General features: G+C 40.7%; 2 protein-coding genes across 2 annotated transcripts in view; both read right to left on the minus strand.

Annotated features, from left to right (window-relative positions):
- Nucleotides 1–3234, minus strand: part of OIT3 (oncoprotein induced transcript 3) — a 51618-nt gene extending 48384 nt beyond the window's left edge. Inside the window, exon 1 of the mRNA XM_068255339.1 lies at nucleotides 3074–3234. Within this exon, the coding sequence (XP_068111440.1) occupies nucleotides 3074–3131 (58 nt within the window). The 5' untranslated portion in view covers nucleotides 3132–3234. The remainder of the gene's footprint in view (nucleotides 1–3073) is intronic.
- Nucleotides 3235–15611: 12377 nt separating this feature from the next.
- The window catches only part of MCU (mitochondrial calcium uniporter), a 165904-nt gene continuing 162252 nt past the window's right edge, over nucleotides 15612–19263 (minus strand). The window contains exon 8 of the mRNA XM_068257683.1: nucleotides 15612–17964. Coding sequence (XP_068113784.1) covers nucleotides 17887–17964 — 78 coding nt within the window. The 3' untranslated portion in view covers nucleotides 15612–17886. The remainder of the gene's footprint in view (nucleotides 17965–19263) is intronic.

Below are 19263 nucleotides of genomic sequence, written 5' to 3' on the forward strand. Positions count from 1 at the left end.
TCACTTTAAAGCAGGGATGTCCAAACTTTTTAGGCAAAGGGCCATATCAGCAATCTTGAGTGTGTTAGGGGGCTGCACTAGCTCAATTAAACACAATTTTTGCTGATTGCCATTAGGTATACTATGTCTGACATTTTGTCACGGGCAATGGCATAACCTGCCACTCTTTCTGTTTATTCAGCTCCTACACAAAGTATAATTGAGCTATTAAGCTTATTAGTTCCAGAAATGTTTTCAATGCCACTCTAAAGTTTTATGACGTCTAATAAGTTGTCAGGGATAATGATGCCACAGTCCAACTTTACCCAGCTGCAGAGAAACTGTGATTTGCATCCCTGGGATATTAATAAATGCAATGATTTAAAACAGAAACACAAGCAAGTTTGATGTAGTATTGATACTATATACACACACGTTTATTGCATCATGCTGTATGTCACTTCAGGTACTCTTCAAGAAGGCAACAGTGTGTTGTTAGCCGGGTTCTGTACCAACGTAGATGGAATCTACATCCTGCTGGTGGCTGGGTGGCTCTGATAGGAGGTAAGTTCCAAATATTCACCACAGCGCACTCACGCCTTCCTCGCTGCTGATCCCTCGCTGCACCTGCTCGCTCTGCTGTCTCAGTGACAGCAGAGCTTCTGCATCTCGGTCATGAGCTGATTTCATTGGCTCCTGGCCCCATGATTACTGTGAGGCAATTACAGTAATCACATGTCTCAATAATAAAAGGACGGCCTGGTCCTTAGGGGGCCAGAGCCGTCCGGTCTCGAAAGGGTTAAATAAAGTACATAAGTCATAATAGGCTGTAAAGCAGGGGTCAGGAACCTTTTTAGCTGAGAGAGCCATAAATGCCACATATTTTAAAACGTATTTCCGTGGGAGCCATACAATATGTTTCAAACTGGGACAGTGTGCATGCACAGCAGAGGGCTCCCGTCCCTGTTGCTATGGTAAAGTGTATACAGTTTATACTCCGGGCAGCAGAAGTGTCCAGCTTCTCTTGGGTTTCAGCAACGTCAGCAATTTCCTAGAGAGCCAGTCAGGAGAAATACAGACTAACAGCTTGTACAATTAGCTAGCTGACGTGGAGGTCGATTCACTTTGTAGGACGAGATCCCCAGCACTTTGGCCCAATAGGCTGCCTGTCAAGTGACAGGCAGCCTATTGGACCAATCAAAGTGTGGGGATCTCGTCCTACAAAGTCACTGGACCTGACAGGATCCAGGGTGGGACAATTGGTGCAGCCATTAGTTTTCGGGGGATCGTGTGTAAGTTAGTAGTGCATGCTACAGGAGTAGCATACCTACTTTAAAAATGTTACTTACGCTGCCACACTAAGCTGTGGTGCTTGAGCAGTGTAACTTAGTGAATCAACCTCTACTGATTTGTATGTGAGCCAGATGTAGCTGTCAAGAGCCACATCTGGCTCCTGAGCCATAGGTTCCCTACCCCTGCTGTAAAGCCAGCAGCTTGGATCTCTCAGCTTCGTCTAGTACATCAGGATGTAAAAAATTTTGACTTTTTCTAATTCACATATTTAATTGCCTTCTAAACATTTGCAGATTACATACTATTTCCCAAAATGGAGGAAAACCAAAGTTGTTGCAAGGATAGAAAAAAACATCTAATTTAGATTTTTTTTTTATAAAATGCCAAAATGTATGATCAATTGTCACAAAAGATACAGTCACACAAATGATGTTCTATGATCAACATAAAAATATGTGTTTGGGTTATTGAAAGGGGCACAAGCAGGCAATCACTGCCTGCTATACACACCCATGTAATATACTGCCGTGAGTCCCTCCTTCTCTTAGCTACCATACAGAATTTATGACAAATTAAGTCATTTGCTAAATGATCAAAGCCAACTCTAAGCTAAATTAACTTTTTAATTAGTCTTAAATTATAATAGTAATCTTAGATTTATTAGCACTTTCAAGCCAGAAAAATGTCTTAGCTAGAGGTTATGACTTGCATGTGCCTCCTTCAGACAGAAGCCGGGAGAAGTTCTAATACACAGCTAGAAACAACTATAAGCATGTAAATGTATTTTAGATAGCGTATTCACATTATTAGGACAAGAATGTGACTTTTAAACTAAGCACAATGCTGTAGGACATGTTGGGAGTCATTCTGAAGTGAACTGCCTGATGCTCACAGCTATCAAACAACCTCAAGAGTTTAGATGGGTAAAGAATCCTTTAAATCAAAATTTTACCAGTCTTTATTTTCTAATGTTACGTAGCGTACAACGGAAAGCATCTCAGCTGATTTGCATAATGACTTATGATAGTTTTTGTTTTTTTTCTAGAAAGAATCGGGCAAAATAGGGTTTTTCTACCAATTCACCTTGCCTACAACAAGCCACAGTTAGATTCTAAACTCATGAACAATTCTGCAAATAAAAAAAGCTATAGGCCAGTTCAAATGGCTTAGCTAAAGAACTATGGGCAACAGTGAAGTTTACAGCCCTCTAAAGCACTGTATACATAACAATTGGTAAGGACACCAAAACCTACCAAAGAAAGCCACAGTCAGGAAGGGGGAACAGATTATTAAGGATTACTACTATTCAAAGCACATATAAAGGTGATCCTTACCAGCATATTACCAATGAAGAGCTAACACAGCTGTTGAATGAGGGTTTCTGGTAGGCCCCTCTGGTCCAGGTGCCCTGGTGCAGTCACAACCTCTGCATCCCTTATTGCTACACCACTGGTCAGTTCCTCCTCCAAAGACAGTTACACATGTCCAAGACACTGTACCCAACTTTATTAACTAGTATTATCTATACCATACAATAAAGAAGCTAGCATGCCGTTTCCCTAATTCTATGAATAATAGCAAGATATTAAACTGTTGTCTACTCAAATCAGTTCTCTTGCCAGCTTGCTATAAAAATGATGTCTCAAAAGAAACCAAAAAGTACATATAACTATGCAGGGTAGAACGATGTACAAAATAGAATAACTTGTTCCTTTTAGGAAATTTTCAAATTGACAGAACATGAAGAAACTCTAGACAACGACTTTCCAATGACAATGAATCGGAAGCTGAAAGAACTTACCCAGAGGAGTCACAGGGCTACTTCTGAGGAAGAAAAAGAATAAAGTAAGAAGAAACATTTTAATAAACCGTGAGCAATGAGGAAATAGGTTGTCTATGTAGAAAGCTTATGAGTCTGTGTCTTTCTCCTCCCTGGATTGGGGCTGTATAGAGGATCTTGTTTTCCTTGTTTATCACTATAACCTCTCCTTTATCATCTCCACTGGACACATTATCAGAAGGAAGAGGATGAAATGGGCCAAACCTCTGACCCTTCCAGAAAATTTTTGTCTAGTAAACAAGGATATTTTTACTGATCGATCCTCATCCTCCTATTGTCTTGACATACTGGAATTCTGAAAATGATACAGGCTTATCCGAAAGGGGACTGCTGGGCATGGACTTTCAGGAGACAGGTCATTAAGCTGAAGTCAGCCCTTCCTCTTGTCCTCTCCTGCTAAATCACATGATCCTTACACTTTCCGACTACTATTTTAGAACAGTAGCAGCCCAGAACTGTCCAACTAATGTACAGTAAGGGAAGTTTGGAATGGAACTTTCTTCCAAAATCTACATAACGCACATTCCGTACTATAGAGGGGCACCTCTAAGAGCAGAACATAGAAACATGGAAACTATATATGCTGACAATAGTGAAATTGAATGGATTCAATAGTAATGTTCTTAATTGTATGAAAAGTTTAAAAATGTACAGTATGCATAAATATGATTTTTGTAACAGAGTGTTTTAAAGAGGAACTCCAGTGAAAATAATGTCATAAAAAAGTGCTTAAAAAAAGCAGTTTCTTTTGGTGAAAGTTTAATACCACTTTCTAAATGAACATGCATCAGACTCAGGGCCGGTTTCCACTATCGCGAATCTGCATGAGTTTCCTGCATGCAGATTCGCACAGCCAATACAAATGGATGGGCCTGTTTCCACTTGTCAGTTTTCAGAAATCGCCTGCGTGTGGAATGCAGGCGTATCGTTCACAATGTATTTAATAGGGAAATCGCCTTTTCCCCATGCATTTTTTTGCCACGAATTCGCATAGGTACCAATGTAAATTCACACAGGCAGTGACATGGTTAAAATCGCATATACCCTCACCTATGCGAATTAGCGGCAAAAACCGCATGGGGAATCGCATCCGCATGCGATTTCATCAGCGGTGGAATCCAGGCGATTCCGCACCGCAATAGTGGAAACGGGCCCTTAATGCAGTTCTCACCAAGGATGGGGGAAACACCCGAGGTATGTAAAATCTCAGTTCACCAAGTTAGCATTTTTGCAGGTGATTTTTTTTTCCAAGTATGAATTGCATTTGCACACATTTTAACAAGTTGCAGCAAAATACATAGATTTCTAAATGTTTACAGCATGCAGAAAAATGCTGAATACATGCAATTGTGGACACTAAATAGGACTCTGCAGTATCCTGTATCTCTTGCTTTGCATTGGAGCAGAACCTGGCAAGTCAATAATTACTCTTACCCAGAATTGGACTTCCACAAAGTCCTCCATGACAGGAACCAGGAGATTTATTCCCCTAGCTAAAGGACAGGAAGCACAAAATGCCTTTAAAAAACCCTCCTTCTACACCATACCTCAGTGCATAAAATATAACCTTGTATATGTAGGTGACTTACCAACATAAGGGTGATATTATCCACCTGTCGCAGAAGACTTTCTGGAAATCCAATCACCAGTAAGGGCTCAGCCACACTATAAGCGCTTTTCTGAGCACTTGTGATTGATAAGCTTTTTTTGCCGCCTCTTACGGTGGGACCACTGCAGGCAGTACCTTGTGACTAATACCCATATCCTGGTGAGCTGGAAGATCCAGACGATAGTGTTTTACAAAGGGGTTAAATGAAGATAGTTTGGCAGCCCTGCAAATTTGGTATACAGAGGCAGAATCTGCGCCCAGGAGAAGTAACCAGCCCTAGTGGATTAGGCCTTGAACCCCTCAGGCCAGTTTAACACTGGAAACTGGCGGCAGAGACGCGGTGGGTGCTGTCAGGAATATAGCAGCTAGTTATGATGCTGATAATGTTGGGATAATACAGGAGTATATTTCCATTTTTCTATCTGCTGTATATTATGTATGTCAGCTAGTCTTATATTTCCATTTTTTTTATCTGCTGTATATTATTTATGTCAGCCAGTCTGGCTTTGAAGGTATTGGCAGCTAGCTTCCTGGAGTTCTGTTTGTTCATGTGAATTAACTCTCTCATTGTCTGCTGCTAATTAGGGAACACTTAAAGTGGATCCGAGATGAACTTTTACTCCTTGCCTAATTGTGTTCCTTACATATAGTTTATAGGGCATTCCTCAAGCCAAATACTTGTTTTGTTTTAATACTCTAATTCCCTATAAACTAAACAAGCCACACCCACAGCTTCTCCAGAGTGCCTTGGCGCTTGCAAGGGATTGTGGTATTTCAGTCTGGGCAGGTGAAAAAGGTGTTACTAGCTATAGATTTCAGAGGCAGAGTTTTCACAATCTGAGAGCTGCAGTGCAGATACAGATCAGTTGCCTGTGTAATGGAGGAGATAAGAGTGGAGTTTTCACAGAATATGCAGATTAGCATGCCTAGATACAGATAAGCTTGCCTGTGTGTGTAATTGTGTAATAGTGACAAGCAGAAAACATGTCTGCTCCCATTGTATCACAGGAAAAAATATTAATATACTGTTGAAGCAGTTTGAAGATAGATTTGCTGTGTAAACTATCTAAACTTTAGATAAGATATATAGACAAGTCACTTGTTATATTTAGTTTTTCATCTCGGATCTGTTTTAAGAGCAGGGAATGCTAAATGGATTTGCTAGCCCCTGGCAAGGAGATGGCTACTTAGTCAATAGCCAGTCAAATCCTTCCCTTTGATATGCTAGGAAATAATGTCACCCATGTGTTGTCACCTGTAACCGGGAGTAAGGAAGTCTTTTGTTGTGTGTGTGTGCTATAATACACTTTTTACATGTGGAAGTAGATCTCTGGGAATCAAATTATGTCTGAGGATGTAATTAAAACTAGTTCCCCCATCCAAACAGGCTTGCAGCCTCAAGGCAAATATTCCAGCATAAAAAGGCAGGGGCAGATACCTAAAATCAGTGCTTATACCCCTGAACAATCACTTTGAGACATTTGGTTTCCAGACTACGCCTCACGGTTTTTGGGCCCCTAAAATGCCAGGGCAGTATAGGAACCCCACAAGTGACCCCATTTTAGAAAGAAGACACACCAAGGTATTCCGTTAGGTGTATGGCGAGTTCATAGAAGATTTTATTTTTTGTCACCAGTTAGTGGAAATGACACTTAGTGGAAATTGTTTTTTTTTTCACAAAGTGTCATTTCCACTAACTGGTGACAAAAAATAAAATCTTCTATGAACTCACCATACACCTAACGGAATACCTTGGGGGTGTTTTCTTTCTAAAATGGGGTCACTTGTGGGGTTCCTATACTGCCCTGGCATTTTAGGGGCCCTAAACCGTGAGGCGTAGTCTAGAAACCAAATGCCTCAAAATGGGTGGGAGAAATATCCCTGTAAATGGACAATTGTGTGTAAAAAAATAAAAAAATCCAATTTACAGAGAAATTTCTCCCACCCAGCATGGGTATGTGTAAAAATTCACCCCAAAACACATTATACAATTTCTCCTGAGTACGGCGATACCACGTGTGACACTTTTTTGCAGTCTAGGTGCGCTAAGGTGCCAAAAGTCCTATGAGTACCTTTAGGCTTTACAGGGATGCTTACAATTTAGCACCCCCCAAAATGCCAGGAAAGTAAACACCCCACAAATGACCCCATTTTGGAAAGTAGACACCCCAAAGTATTCAGAGAGGGGCATGGTGAGTCCGTGGCAGATTTCATTTTTTTTGTCACAAGTTAGCAGAAATGGAAACTTTTTTTAATTTATTTTTTTTGTCACAAAGTGCCGTTTTCCGCTAACTTGTAACAAAAAATAAAATCTTCTATGAACTCACCATGCCTCTTCGTGAACTTTGGGATGTCTTCTTTCCAAAATGGGGTCATTTGGGGGGTATTTATACTATCCTGGAATTATAGCACCTCATGAAACATGACAGGTGCTCAGAAAAGTCAGAGATGCTTCAAAATGGGAAAATTCTCTTTTTGCACCAAAGTTTGTAAATGCTATAACTTTTACCCAAACCAATATACACTTATTGGATTTTTTTTTTATCAAAGACATGTAGCACAATAAATTTGGACAAAAATGTATATATAAATTTTACTTTATTTGAAAAATGTCAGCACAGAAAGTTAAAAAAACATTTTTTTAACAAAATTCATGTATTTTTTGATAAATATAATAAAAAAATAAAAATCACAGCAGCAATCAAATAGCACCAAAAGAAAGCTGTATTAGTGACAAGAAAAGGAGGTAAAATTCATTTAGGTGGTAGGTTGTATGACGGAGCAATAAACTGTTAAAGCTGCAGTGGTCTGAATGGAAAAAAAAAAAAGCCCCAAGCTCCCAGGACCTCCCTCGCCGCAGCTCTGCCCACAGCCGTTCGCCGGAGCTCCGACCCGGTCCCCGGCGATGACGTCAGAGCGACCTGGAGGTCGCTCTGTACTGCGCCTGCGTGATCGGCGCTGTCAATCACCGCCAAGTGGGCCGGAACAAACTGCGCAGGCAGTAGTTCTGCGCCTGCGCAGTCCACTCCGGCCCACGTGGCAGTGATCGACAGCGCCGATCGCACAGGCACAGTACAGCGCGACCTCCAGGTCGCTCTGACGTCATCGCCGGGGACCGGGTCGGAGCTCCGGCGGGCAGAGCTGCGGCGAGTGATGGTCCTGGAAGCTTGGGGCTGGAGGAAGCCCCCGGTAAGTACCACTTATTTTACTATATTTCCTCTGACAACTCCTTTAAGGGGTTTTATGACTGCAGTCCTTAAGTGGTTAAAGAGGGTCAAGCCTGTGGTCCTGAAGTGGTTAATAAGATAACTTTAAAAGAAAAATCAAAGTAAGCACATAATGTGGCCAACTGCACATTTGAGGTTATAATTTTTAACTCCAAATCTAGTGCTTTCTGCAGGAAATCTAGCACATTGGGTGTAAAATTTAATTATGAGGGAATTTTTTTTTTAAAGTCTACTAAATGGTTTCCAAACCATAAAGTAAATACTGTATTTTTCAGAATAGAAGACGCTCCGGCATATAAAATGCACCTAGTTTTAGAGGGCAAGAATCAGGAAAAAATAAACTAAACTAAACTTAGGTGTGTCTATGGTTCAGGGGCGTCTTATGGACCTTTCAACTCTAAACTTTATCTCTATCTAAGCTACACTGGCCTGCTACGCTAACCCCTGCTACACTACACTTCACTTACCCCTGCTGCCCCTTCCAACGACACTGCATTCCACCAGCAACTACACTACACTTCAGTAACTAACCCCTGCTGCTGCCACCTACTAAACTAACACTTCACCAACTAACCCCTGCTGCATCTCACCTGATTCTACCGCCACGCTCCCCTCCTCCTCCATCTCACTGCAGTAATCCGAGGGTGCCTCGTCATCCAGCTCTTGTGGCTCCCAGCTGCTGCACTCCGCTTCGCTGCAGTATTTGTATGTAGACTGCAGCTATGCAGTGTAAACGTGGCGCTTCCTCCATCCCATCCTCTTCCTGGTTACAGTTCAACCTACTATGTGTGACCTGCGGCGCACATGCTCTGGGGTCACGCATGATGTCAGGCGCATGTGTATCCATGAAGAGGATGCCGTTACCAGGGAGGATGGAGGCGGCGGTGCATGTACACCGCAAGGAGAGTGTAGTGAAGAGGAACTGGCAGCTGGGACTCGATCCAGGATGACAGGGCGCCCTCAGATTACTGCAGCGAGATGGAGGAGAGGAGCATGGCGGCAGGATCCGGAAGTATATTCTGGGGTATATTCCAGGTTAGGTAATAATAAAACCCATCCCTTCAAAGCAACAGATGAGGTGGATAGATAACTGGAAACCACAGACGATCCAGTGTGTCACCTTGTGAACCATTCTGTAGAAAACGCCTCATCTGGAGGATGTAGAATGAGATAAAACTATTTCCTAATAGCGGTTATTCAGTCAAGGACACCACGAAGTTCAAATCTTGTAAATAACATGTCAGATTTGGCAAGATGAATACCATTACTTATCAGCTTAACACAGACATACAGGTTATATGTGGAAACATTCTCTTATTCACTGCTAACCAAATATTTCTACTTCAAGAATCACTATTAAAGAAAGTTAAAATATCTTAAACAAAATATTGAAAGCAAACGAACTGAAAATAAACTTAAAACTTTAAACTGAAAATAAAATAAACAACAAGAACATTAGGAGCCTTACCTTCTAATTTTCAGTTTGAGAGTTGCAATTGTAATATGAAGTGTAAACTGCAGCCATGATAGTTATGTCGAATCGGGTTCTTCCTGCTCCCACGGGAGTACTGTAAATAAACTTTTGAAGTTTCTGGCACTAGGTTATTATCAGGAGTCTTTCTTCAGACAGATACATTGGTTTTGCTTCTATTTATTATTTATTTAAAAGAGCTGTGCTGATTTTGACTGCTGTTCAACTGCCTCATTTGCAGAGCGAAAAACAGTTTGGTTATTAAATCTAGCAATGTACCTGTGCTTACCTCATATCCCATCAGTTTAGATATACTGAGTTGAGACATGCATTTTTATGATTTTTTTTTGTGTGGAATGTATCATAATTTTCAATGCACGAGCATTGTACGTAAACTTTTTTTTACCTGGTTGCAGGTTTCCTGTGCCAACCTCAGATGCTGCTTGTCAGAGATACAGTCATACAGTCCTATTCAAATTGGAGGAAGTGTGTAAGGATATTTGTGAAGCTACAGAGCTAAGGATTTGAAGCGGTACTTGCCTCACTTGTTGCCCATATAGAGAGAGGTTTCCCAGGAGCTTACAAGATTCTAACCCTTTGATGTGGTAAAGGAGTGGGAAGACGCAGCTAATTTTTGATTGGAAGTCCCATTCCTGAGATAGCTTCACTTCAGTCTTGATTCATTAACTACTTCAGTCTACAGTCGTTTTTCACCTTATGCATCTGAGCAATTTTCACCTCCCATTCATTCGCCAATAACTTTATCACTAATCACAATGAATTGATTTATATATGATGTGTGTGGAGCGTGCCGCCGCACAGCAGCCTTTTGGACGTTAAAAAGTCACGTTCAAAAGGCGAATATGATTAAGCTGCATCATAGCAGCGCAAACTAAAATTGAGCATGGTAGCAATCAACGCACGCTATGCACAGTAGTGCTGCATACCATGGGCTCCTTCCTAGGTACACGCTCCTTCCTAGTTACGGGTGCTCCCCCGCGGCCTCTACTATGTTAATGTAGTAGCGGCCGAGATAGTTAAGTATCGCGGTTGTGCTACTTCTATATTACGCAGGCAAGTTGTGGAGTGCATGCTACGCAGCACTACCACACGTAGTGTGTGTGCACTGATAGTTTCCTGACAATGCTAAATGTTAGCTCGCGCTGCTGCTATAACGCAGCTTAAAGTGGCCATTTCGTCTTTGCTCTAAAAAAATCCTTACAGCCTTAAACCTACTAGAACAAACAAAAATTCTAGCAGAAAAGCATTCAAATAGTTAAACACAGCACTTTGTCCTACCATAGAAAGCCCCTTCAGCTTAGGATTTGATCCAAAGCGGACACAACAGTATCTTTTGTTTACATTCCTCAGTTGTTACATTGTGTGTAACTAAAAAGGAGCTCTCTGTGCATCAAGCATACACACACTTTATATGAGCTCACTAGATGCAATGGCAGCTTTCAGAGCAGATAAACTGTTCTTTGGGAACTTGTAATTTGTAACTAGAAAATATTACCTGTGCACAAAAGAAAATATAACTGTATGGGTAATGAAAAAATAAAAGTAGAAAAACACATTTTTATTGAATATTATGTCAGAGTTTCAGACCACTTTAATGAATCAAGACGTTTGTCTATTTGATTTAGTGCCACTCACAAGTAGTAGCTGAAACTTGCACTGCCACCCTTTCATTCTGCGTAAACCGTGAAGTTACAGAGACTGGAATTACCAGTTTAAACCTCAAAACACACTTTAGAGGGTTCCTGGCTGAGGCAGGCTCTCCAAAAATGCTAGTGTGTACAGTAGACCCCATCTTCCCAGAGGCGAGAGATACGGAGCGCTGGATCATCTCACCCAAGCTCAATGCTCTCCTCCTAATCACTCTCACTCAAAGCCACCCCATCAAGCACTGTGCCATCTTACCTCTCCATAACAAAAGAACGAGCCTTGTGAGGTGTCTGTACAGCACTCGGTACTTAACTGTTACCTGAGGGATAAAGTCCCGATACTTGCAGGTGACCTTTTTCATTTTTGTATATGCACCTTTAGAGAGAGTCAAACGTAGGAAAAGGTTTAAGAATTTGCAAGATGCAGTGCCATAAGGAAAGGGGATGCAGAGGTCAGTCACTGGAGGGGCCTTCCCTCAACCACTGTATTAGCTCTTCATTGGTGCTTTACTGGTAACGATCGCCTCTCTATGTGCTCTGAAATGTGGTTATCATTGACAAACTTTTCCCCTCTGACGCAACAGCTGCCTTTGGCAGGTTTGTTCACTTCATATCAATTTTTTGTACAGCGTGCTTGGGGAACCAGATGTAAAACTTACACTTGGACCTATAGCTCCTAAGCTGCACCACTGGCAAGACAACAGCCCACAATGCAAAGACAATGCATCTTGCAGCTCTGGCAAGCTAGGTTAGGTGGCAATGTGCATTTGCAAAATAGTGTTATTTAGGTATGGAGAACATGGCAGAGGTAATATTAAGTGGAGTAAAGTTTTGTTGGCTTTAAACTGTTGTTAAAAAAAAAAAAAAAAAAGGATCGACAGCATTGTGGCAGCTTTGAAAAAGATCGCCAATTATATTTCAGGTAATTTATGCATTTGTAACACCATGCAAATGATCAACTAGCATTATCATAATATAATAATATATTGGGCTTGATTCACAAAGCAGTGCTAACTGTTAGCACGTCGTGTGGTGGGGGTGTCTCAGCACCTTGCAGTGAAAAAATAGGAGGCTCGCCATATCGACTTGTTCATTTGGCACTTTTATTGGCCTGATGAAGCGGGCTTAGACCCACAAAACGCGTTGCCTGTGCTAAATAAAAATCTTTTGTCACATACAAGGATTTCGTTATTGAGGTAAGCCACCTCATATTTCCTCGATTTTAAGCTGTTTTTAGATGCTTTTATTTCAACCAGGGTGCCTCTTTACCTCTAATTGTAACTGTTAGCACGCTTGTGAAAAGCCCCTCTTTAGGGTCTATTAGGGTGATAAACCTAATGATTAGGAAAAATATCCTGGTAAAAGTAAATGATTCTCTAACAGTGTTTGAAAAACCTTGGTGCTTATGGATTACTTTAATAACTACTATTAATTACACTCTACTGACATAATATATATCTATATAGGTTTATGTTTTCTTGCTGATGGGTATTTTATGCTTGAAACAATGCCAGATGCCTGGTTGTAATGATAATTTTTTTCACACACCAGACGCAAACATGGTTACTGTGGTCACATTTTTAAAGATTCAAAAAACATTAAAAGTGAAAAAAAGTTCAGTAGTGGCTTTGATTGTCAGCTTGTGGTTTAAAAAAAAGTTTTTGGGATTTTTTTTTAGAAGTGTACCCATCATGAGAGTAATGGAGGCTGCCATATGTATTTCCTTTTAAATACTATTTGCCTGGCAGCCCTGTTGATCTTCTGGCTTCAGTAGTGTCACAACCCTGAAACAAGCATGTGGCAAACCCAGTCAGACTTGAGTTAGAGCACTTGAGCTACATGCTTATTTAAGGTCGATGGCTAAAAGTATTAGAAACACAGGGGCCCTTATCCGATTAACTTTATCTCCTGAGTTTTCTCCCAGGAGATAATTTTTTATCTTATCGAAAAAAAAAAAAAAAAAAAAACTTTTCAAGAGTTTACCAATTAAAAAAATATTGAACAAGTAGGTAAAAAAAAAAAAGTAAAACAGATTTTGAGTATTTTCTTGCATAGCGGAGGCTATAAAGCAGGGATGCCCAACTCCAGTCCTTGAGGGCCATATCCATGCCAGTGTTTAGGATGGACAGAGAAAATGCAAATATGTTCTGCTTCACGATCCACACCTTTCCTGATTCAGTCCAATCAATAAAATTGAGCTGTGCCAAAAATGTGTCAGGATCTCGCCCTTGAAGACTGGAGTTGGGCTTCCCCGCTCTAAAAGGTATTTTATTGGCAAGGTTTGAAAATAACTCGGAGAAATATTAATAGGATAAGGGCTGGATCAGGGGGACAGACAGGCAACTTGCTTTCAATAAAAGGAAACAAAAAGTATAACAGAACCAAAGGAGAACAAATGGTTGGCACTACAGCTGTATGACATGCATAAATCAGCTTCAGAGACATGCGGATTGGCAGCCTCCATAGAAGCGCTATCCAGCGCGAAACGGCCGTCAGGCATCCTGTGCCCAGCACCCACCACCACCTACGCCTCCTCTCACCAGGGTATGTGTTTTCCATGTTATTTTTGCAAGATGTTGCATGTCTGCACTTTATCCATGCCTTAATAAACCGAACACTTGCAGCAGTGCCAGCTTTCCTGCTTTCCTTTGTTTGCTTGCTAAAAGTATAACAGACTTGATATCACTCTATCCCTTAAAATTTTGAATGCCTTAATACAAAATCAGAGTATTTCAGTAGTGGGCAACTCCTATTGTCCTGCATAGCAACAAGATGAAACCAAACCATGACATAAGGTGTTGGTGCAGCTGTGATGTCCTCTTCACTAGTTACAATATTGTTGTCACATAGTGAGCACCACAAGTAGAAAATAAATTTTCATTTATTCTCTTCTGTTCCAATTAAGTTTTGTTCACTTGTGCTGAGCGGATATAATTATCTGTGATATGGTTTACTCCAATGACTGAATAAACAGCACAAGTGCTCCGTTTATTGCATTCTTGGAAATTACCGTACTTGTTTACCTTCTGTCAATAAGACATTGCAAAATCACAGGAATGAATGCAACAAGAAGTGAAAGCATAGAACTGCAATTTTTTGTTTTCAGATGCCTGAGCAGATCACTTCAAGACAGCCTAGCCAATTCAATAGCTCCACCCCCATTTATTACATTGTGAGTTCCTCTGAGGGGAGTCAGTGACATGACTATGGACTCTGCGCTGTGGAAGATGCTAGTCATGGTCAATGAGATGCAAATAACTCCAACATTTAATGGCATGCGAGAAGGGGATAAGGTGGGCGGGGTGGGGAGTTCTTCAACTTAGAATTATTTGCATCTCTGTTTCAAGAATTTTATTGAACTATGCAAATATTGTGGAGAAAATGTGCAGCTCTAAAAATGAAGCAACTTAATGAAGCCAAGGTGGGACTAGATTGGATTATAGCCAACCTGCATACATTTTCATAACAAATTTGCATACTTTTGCATCAATCCAGAAATATTTGCATCCCATAGAACATCCCTAGTCAGTGTTAAGGTGGCCCCACAGACAACACAACTTTTTATATTTCTTTTCAATTTGAAAATTACAATTTTTTTTTCATAACTGGTGAAAAATTTAACAGGTGTGTGACAGTTTTCTCAAATGTTACCATCAATCAGAAAAACTGATCGAAAACTAAGAAAAATTGGGTCTATAAAATTATGAAAATCTACATCATTTAATTTTCATAAAAATTGATCAGAAAACTGACATTCATCTGCAGATCAGATCCACCAGGATGGATTTTCAGATCTGCAGATGATCGCTTGATCTGCAGATGAATGTCAGTTAAATCATGTGTGTATGATGATCTGCAGATCTCAGACTATCATTGCAATTTGCAGGAATGGATTTTTGGCAGGAACAGATCTTTTGCAGATACTGATCTTTTGTGTCTGTACAGCATCTGTGTGTGCAGCATCTTGCAAAGATTTTTTTCTGATGTGGAGTTCAGCTCCATAGAAAAGACTGTGTAGAGTATGGCTCTCATACTACATGAAGGGTGGTAAGATTGGTCTGTGATCTTTCATTTTCAAAAGACTATGGTCTGATGTGTGTATGAGCCTTTAGGCTCAACACACACCATACAATCTTGGGTTGTTCAATCTTACCACTTTCATGTAGTACAAGAGCTTATCCAATCAATCATTCAAAGTATTTTCAATCTGTTGGCCCTTATACTACATAGATTTGGTAAATCTGTACAACCAAGATTGTATGGTGTGTGTGTGTGTGTGTGTGTGTGTCGAGTATTATAGTTCATAGAAGTCTGCTAGAGAAACACACTCGACATAGAAGTACTGTATTTTTTTGGAGTAAACCACTTCACAGTAATCAACAGGAAAGCTCAGAAGTGCTACAATGGAAGCAAATATGGTGTACACATTGAAGAAATAAATCCAGAGTATTACGATGTTTAGGGCTGAGGGAGAATGTCAAATACATGCCCAGAAAGGTGACCAAAGGAAACACCCAGAAACAAATTTACTTGAAAAATTGAATAAGTGTTTATTGTTGCAGAATTACATTTTTCTTTTATACATATTTCATAAATGATACAGGATTTTACACATCTATATTTTGCTTATTTATAGGACATTCCTCCATGCTCCAAACCTCCCCGCACACTCACACTCAGCTGACCCTTTGAGACAATTCCTGGGTTTTACTGCTTTGAAACACTTTACACAAACATGATAAGACCATTTGTTGCAGGAAGTGCCTCTGTGGGCAACAGCTCCCGCCTCTTCAAGCAGCAGAAGTGCAAATGGTAAAAAGAAAAGCTTTAGGTTGAGTTAGTGTTAAAAGATCACAGTAATCCAAGCAGAAACATAGGCAACAGGTTATTAGAACTTTGGCCACGTTAAATCATTTGAGTACCGTGTGCAGATCCACCTGCCATTAGCAACAAGATTTACAAAGGAATATTTTGGATACTCTGTACTCATAATTGGGGTCTCTCGATGGAGATGATTGTCAATCTTGCTTATTTTATAATCAGCCATTCTCACGTCATCCATTTACATGATTTCAAGGACACAGCTTTAAAATAAAAATGACCAGGCAGTTGATCTCTCACCAGAATGCCAGGAATGATAAATGACCCCCTGGAACTTTTATTGCCTGTGCTCTGAGGCCCACATTCTGCACGGATCTACAATCTTGAACAAAGTAGGAGACATAGAAGAAAAAACAAACAAGTACATGATGGAAAAAGGATTTAATCCACCTGAGAGGAGAGATGTAGGTGACAGAGTTATTAAGACTGTGACGTGGCAGCATGTTCCAGCTATAAATCCACGTGGACTCAAGAATTAGGCTGGCAAGGAGTCCTTGGTAGCGCAACTGTCAGCTGTATATCAATACATGAAGAGAACATATCCTCTCCTCTCGATTTCAATATATGCAAGGCACCAGTCAACTGGCTTCACTTCTTAAGTTCTGAAATCCTATCCCTGAAGTAGGAGCCTTTCACAGTGGGGAGTCCTTAAAAAAGTGTCTCTGCAAACTTGTAGCCCAAACACTTCGTCATTTGCCCCATGCCATCCCCAACAAGAGACTGCACCATTTTGATTTTGAAAGTCTGTGGAAGAGCAGCGTATTCCAAAAGAAAGCAAAAAAGAAAGAAAACCCCCTGAAATCTTTGGAACAAAGATAGAGGTTACATCTCAGTCGTTGCCACTCTCCAAGCTCTTCGGTGATATGTAGATAACCAAAGCATAGACAAAGCTGGATGGTTGGGTGTTTTCATCCAGGAAGGAGTTGCGTATCCACCAACAAAAGACCAACTAGGAAATGCAAATCTTTAGGACTATATCTGATGATCATTATGTCAGAATGCGGTGGTGACCCTTTTTTTGAATTTTCATGCAACCCTGATATGCTACTAAGCCACTTCCCAAGAGTGCGGGACAGGGGAACATCTCCCTCCCGAAAAGAACAGACAAAAACCAATCATGCACTGACCCCTGAAATATATATAGCCAAGGCTGTGGGAGGAAGAGGGACGGGAGACATTTAGAAAGTGATTACAAGAAAAATCACGTGCGTTTCTTTTAAAATGCATAGCAGAAAGTCTCACGGTGTTTGGGACTTGGATTAAAATGGAACAGTGTTGCACCATAACATGGCATGTGCGCAAACTCAGAGTTCATCAGAAGAAGGCAAAAAAACACTTCAACCATGTCTCAACAGATGCTTCTCAAGACCGGAGACCAGCATTACACGGTTCTCACCTCTGGTCCAGCGCTTCACTGAATAACATTTAATTGTGCGCTTTGTTATTGGCGTACCTCCACTGGCTCTGTAGACCATTAATCCAAGATTACTTTTTTTTTTTAGGCACTCTGCCTCACACACCTTACTTGTCATAAAACCAGGAAAAACAAAAAATACTCAAAAATAAAAGAAAATGAAGATTTAATTGTTTTGGGACCCTCATCCACGAACCTCATTTATATTCATTCACCAACAAGTAAAATAAAATATATAGTTTCAGTAAGAAATCCCCCAAGCCCTTAGAGAGAGGCTTTTAAACTATGTCAAGGCCCCAAGCTCCAATTAAATTTCATTTTAAATCCTCTGTTTTACATTTTAAACCAAAACCTTAAAAAAAATATAGGGAGGGAAGGGGAGGAAAAAAAAGTGAAAATGATCACCCATCCCATTATCATATCCCAGCTACCACCTATAATGCTTTTATTTCAAAGGCAAAAGATATCCACAGGTTTTGCTGGGGATTTAAGAGTTGTACAATGATCAATCCTTGGCATCAATTTGTTGGATTGGAAGATGTAGTTGCAGAGGGTCACGTAGTCTCTTCAGGTCCAACTCGGCCTGCAAGACAAACACAAAATAATCATAAACTGACGCTATTACAGGCTATGAGAAGGAGCTTCAAAATACTGTGTAGATTAGCTCTCAGACCAAACTAAAACACCTTAATAAACAGAGCAGCTAAAGCCATTAGCTTTTATTTCATGACAAGGACTAAATGTGATAGCTGAAATTGGATTTGTTGCAATAGGAAATATAATTTCTTTGCTCTAGGTGCCTCATGTCAAATACATCTAATGGAAGTACTTTGGTAATCATGCTACTGTCAGCTGCACTGCTCACACCACACTTTCTTTAAACCTCCCAGCATCAGGGTAATACTGTATATGCTAAAGCAAAATAGATGTAAATTAGACAAATACATGATCCCAAAGCTACACATTTATCATGGTTTATTTAAAAGTTCCTGCTATTGTAAAATGTAGTGCATTATTTTTAGATGTTGGAGAACACATTTGCCAGCATGGGAGCTGATGCCCTGGCTGAAAGAAGCCTATAACATGGGGTGTGCACCAAGATTACTAAAGTATAGGATAAGCAAGCACAAGCCCTCCCCTTCTAGCATCACCCTCATGTCTAGGCAACCACACTTGTGAACTACTAGAAGATTTCTTTCAATCAGCACACCTGCTCCCATACAGGCCAGTCTGAGGAAAGGAGGGCTTTCATCGATTGTAGGTGTGTGGGGAGTGGTATGTTAATGCATATCTGCAACCCACTAAAAAATAAATCCTGCTTCCCTCGAATACATCTCCACCCCTTCAGTTGTGCACACAGGGACAATGACTCACCTACAGGTATCAGGTTTTGATCCTTTGGGTGAACGTTCAGGGGCCCAGTGCTGTACATACAAGGTTAGATAAGTGTGTGCATGAGGCTCAGGCTCTCTCTGAGAGTTGCAGAGGAAATAGGCCCTAATATGCACTACTATAATAGGGAACACTGTAAGGAATGGGGCTAAACAAGGCTGTTATGAAGAACCAAACCCACTTTTAAAGACCATGGATCCTGCAAAATTACCCCCCCCCCCCCCCCTTTTCAATGCAAGGTTTCCTTGAGATCCAAAAAGTATTTGGCATGTTCCTTCAGGGTAAAAAGGTTGAGAAAGGCTGCTTTAGACTGTAAAGCTTTGTTAGGAGAGGAGACTCTGCTCTTTATTTACCCGTCTACTGGTGCAACAGTTGCAGCAGTAGTGATTTCTGCCAGTATCTAGTCAGTGGGAGCCTGTAAGACTCTCACCTACCTAACTTATTCCTAACCTTTTCTGCTCTGTGCCCAGCATCTTCCCATTCAGTATCT

Source organism: Hyperolius riggenbachi, chromosome 10, assembly GCF_040937935.1.
Source record: "Hyperolius riggenbachi isolate aHypRig1 chromosome 10, aHypRig1.pri, whole genome shotgun sequence".
Lineage (NCBI taxonomy): Eukaryota > Metazoa > Chordata > Amphibia > Anura > Hyperoliidae > Hyperolius > Hyperolius riggenbachi.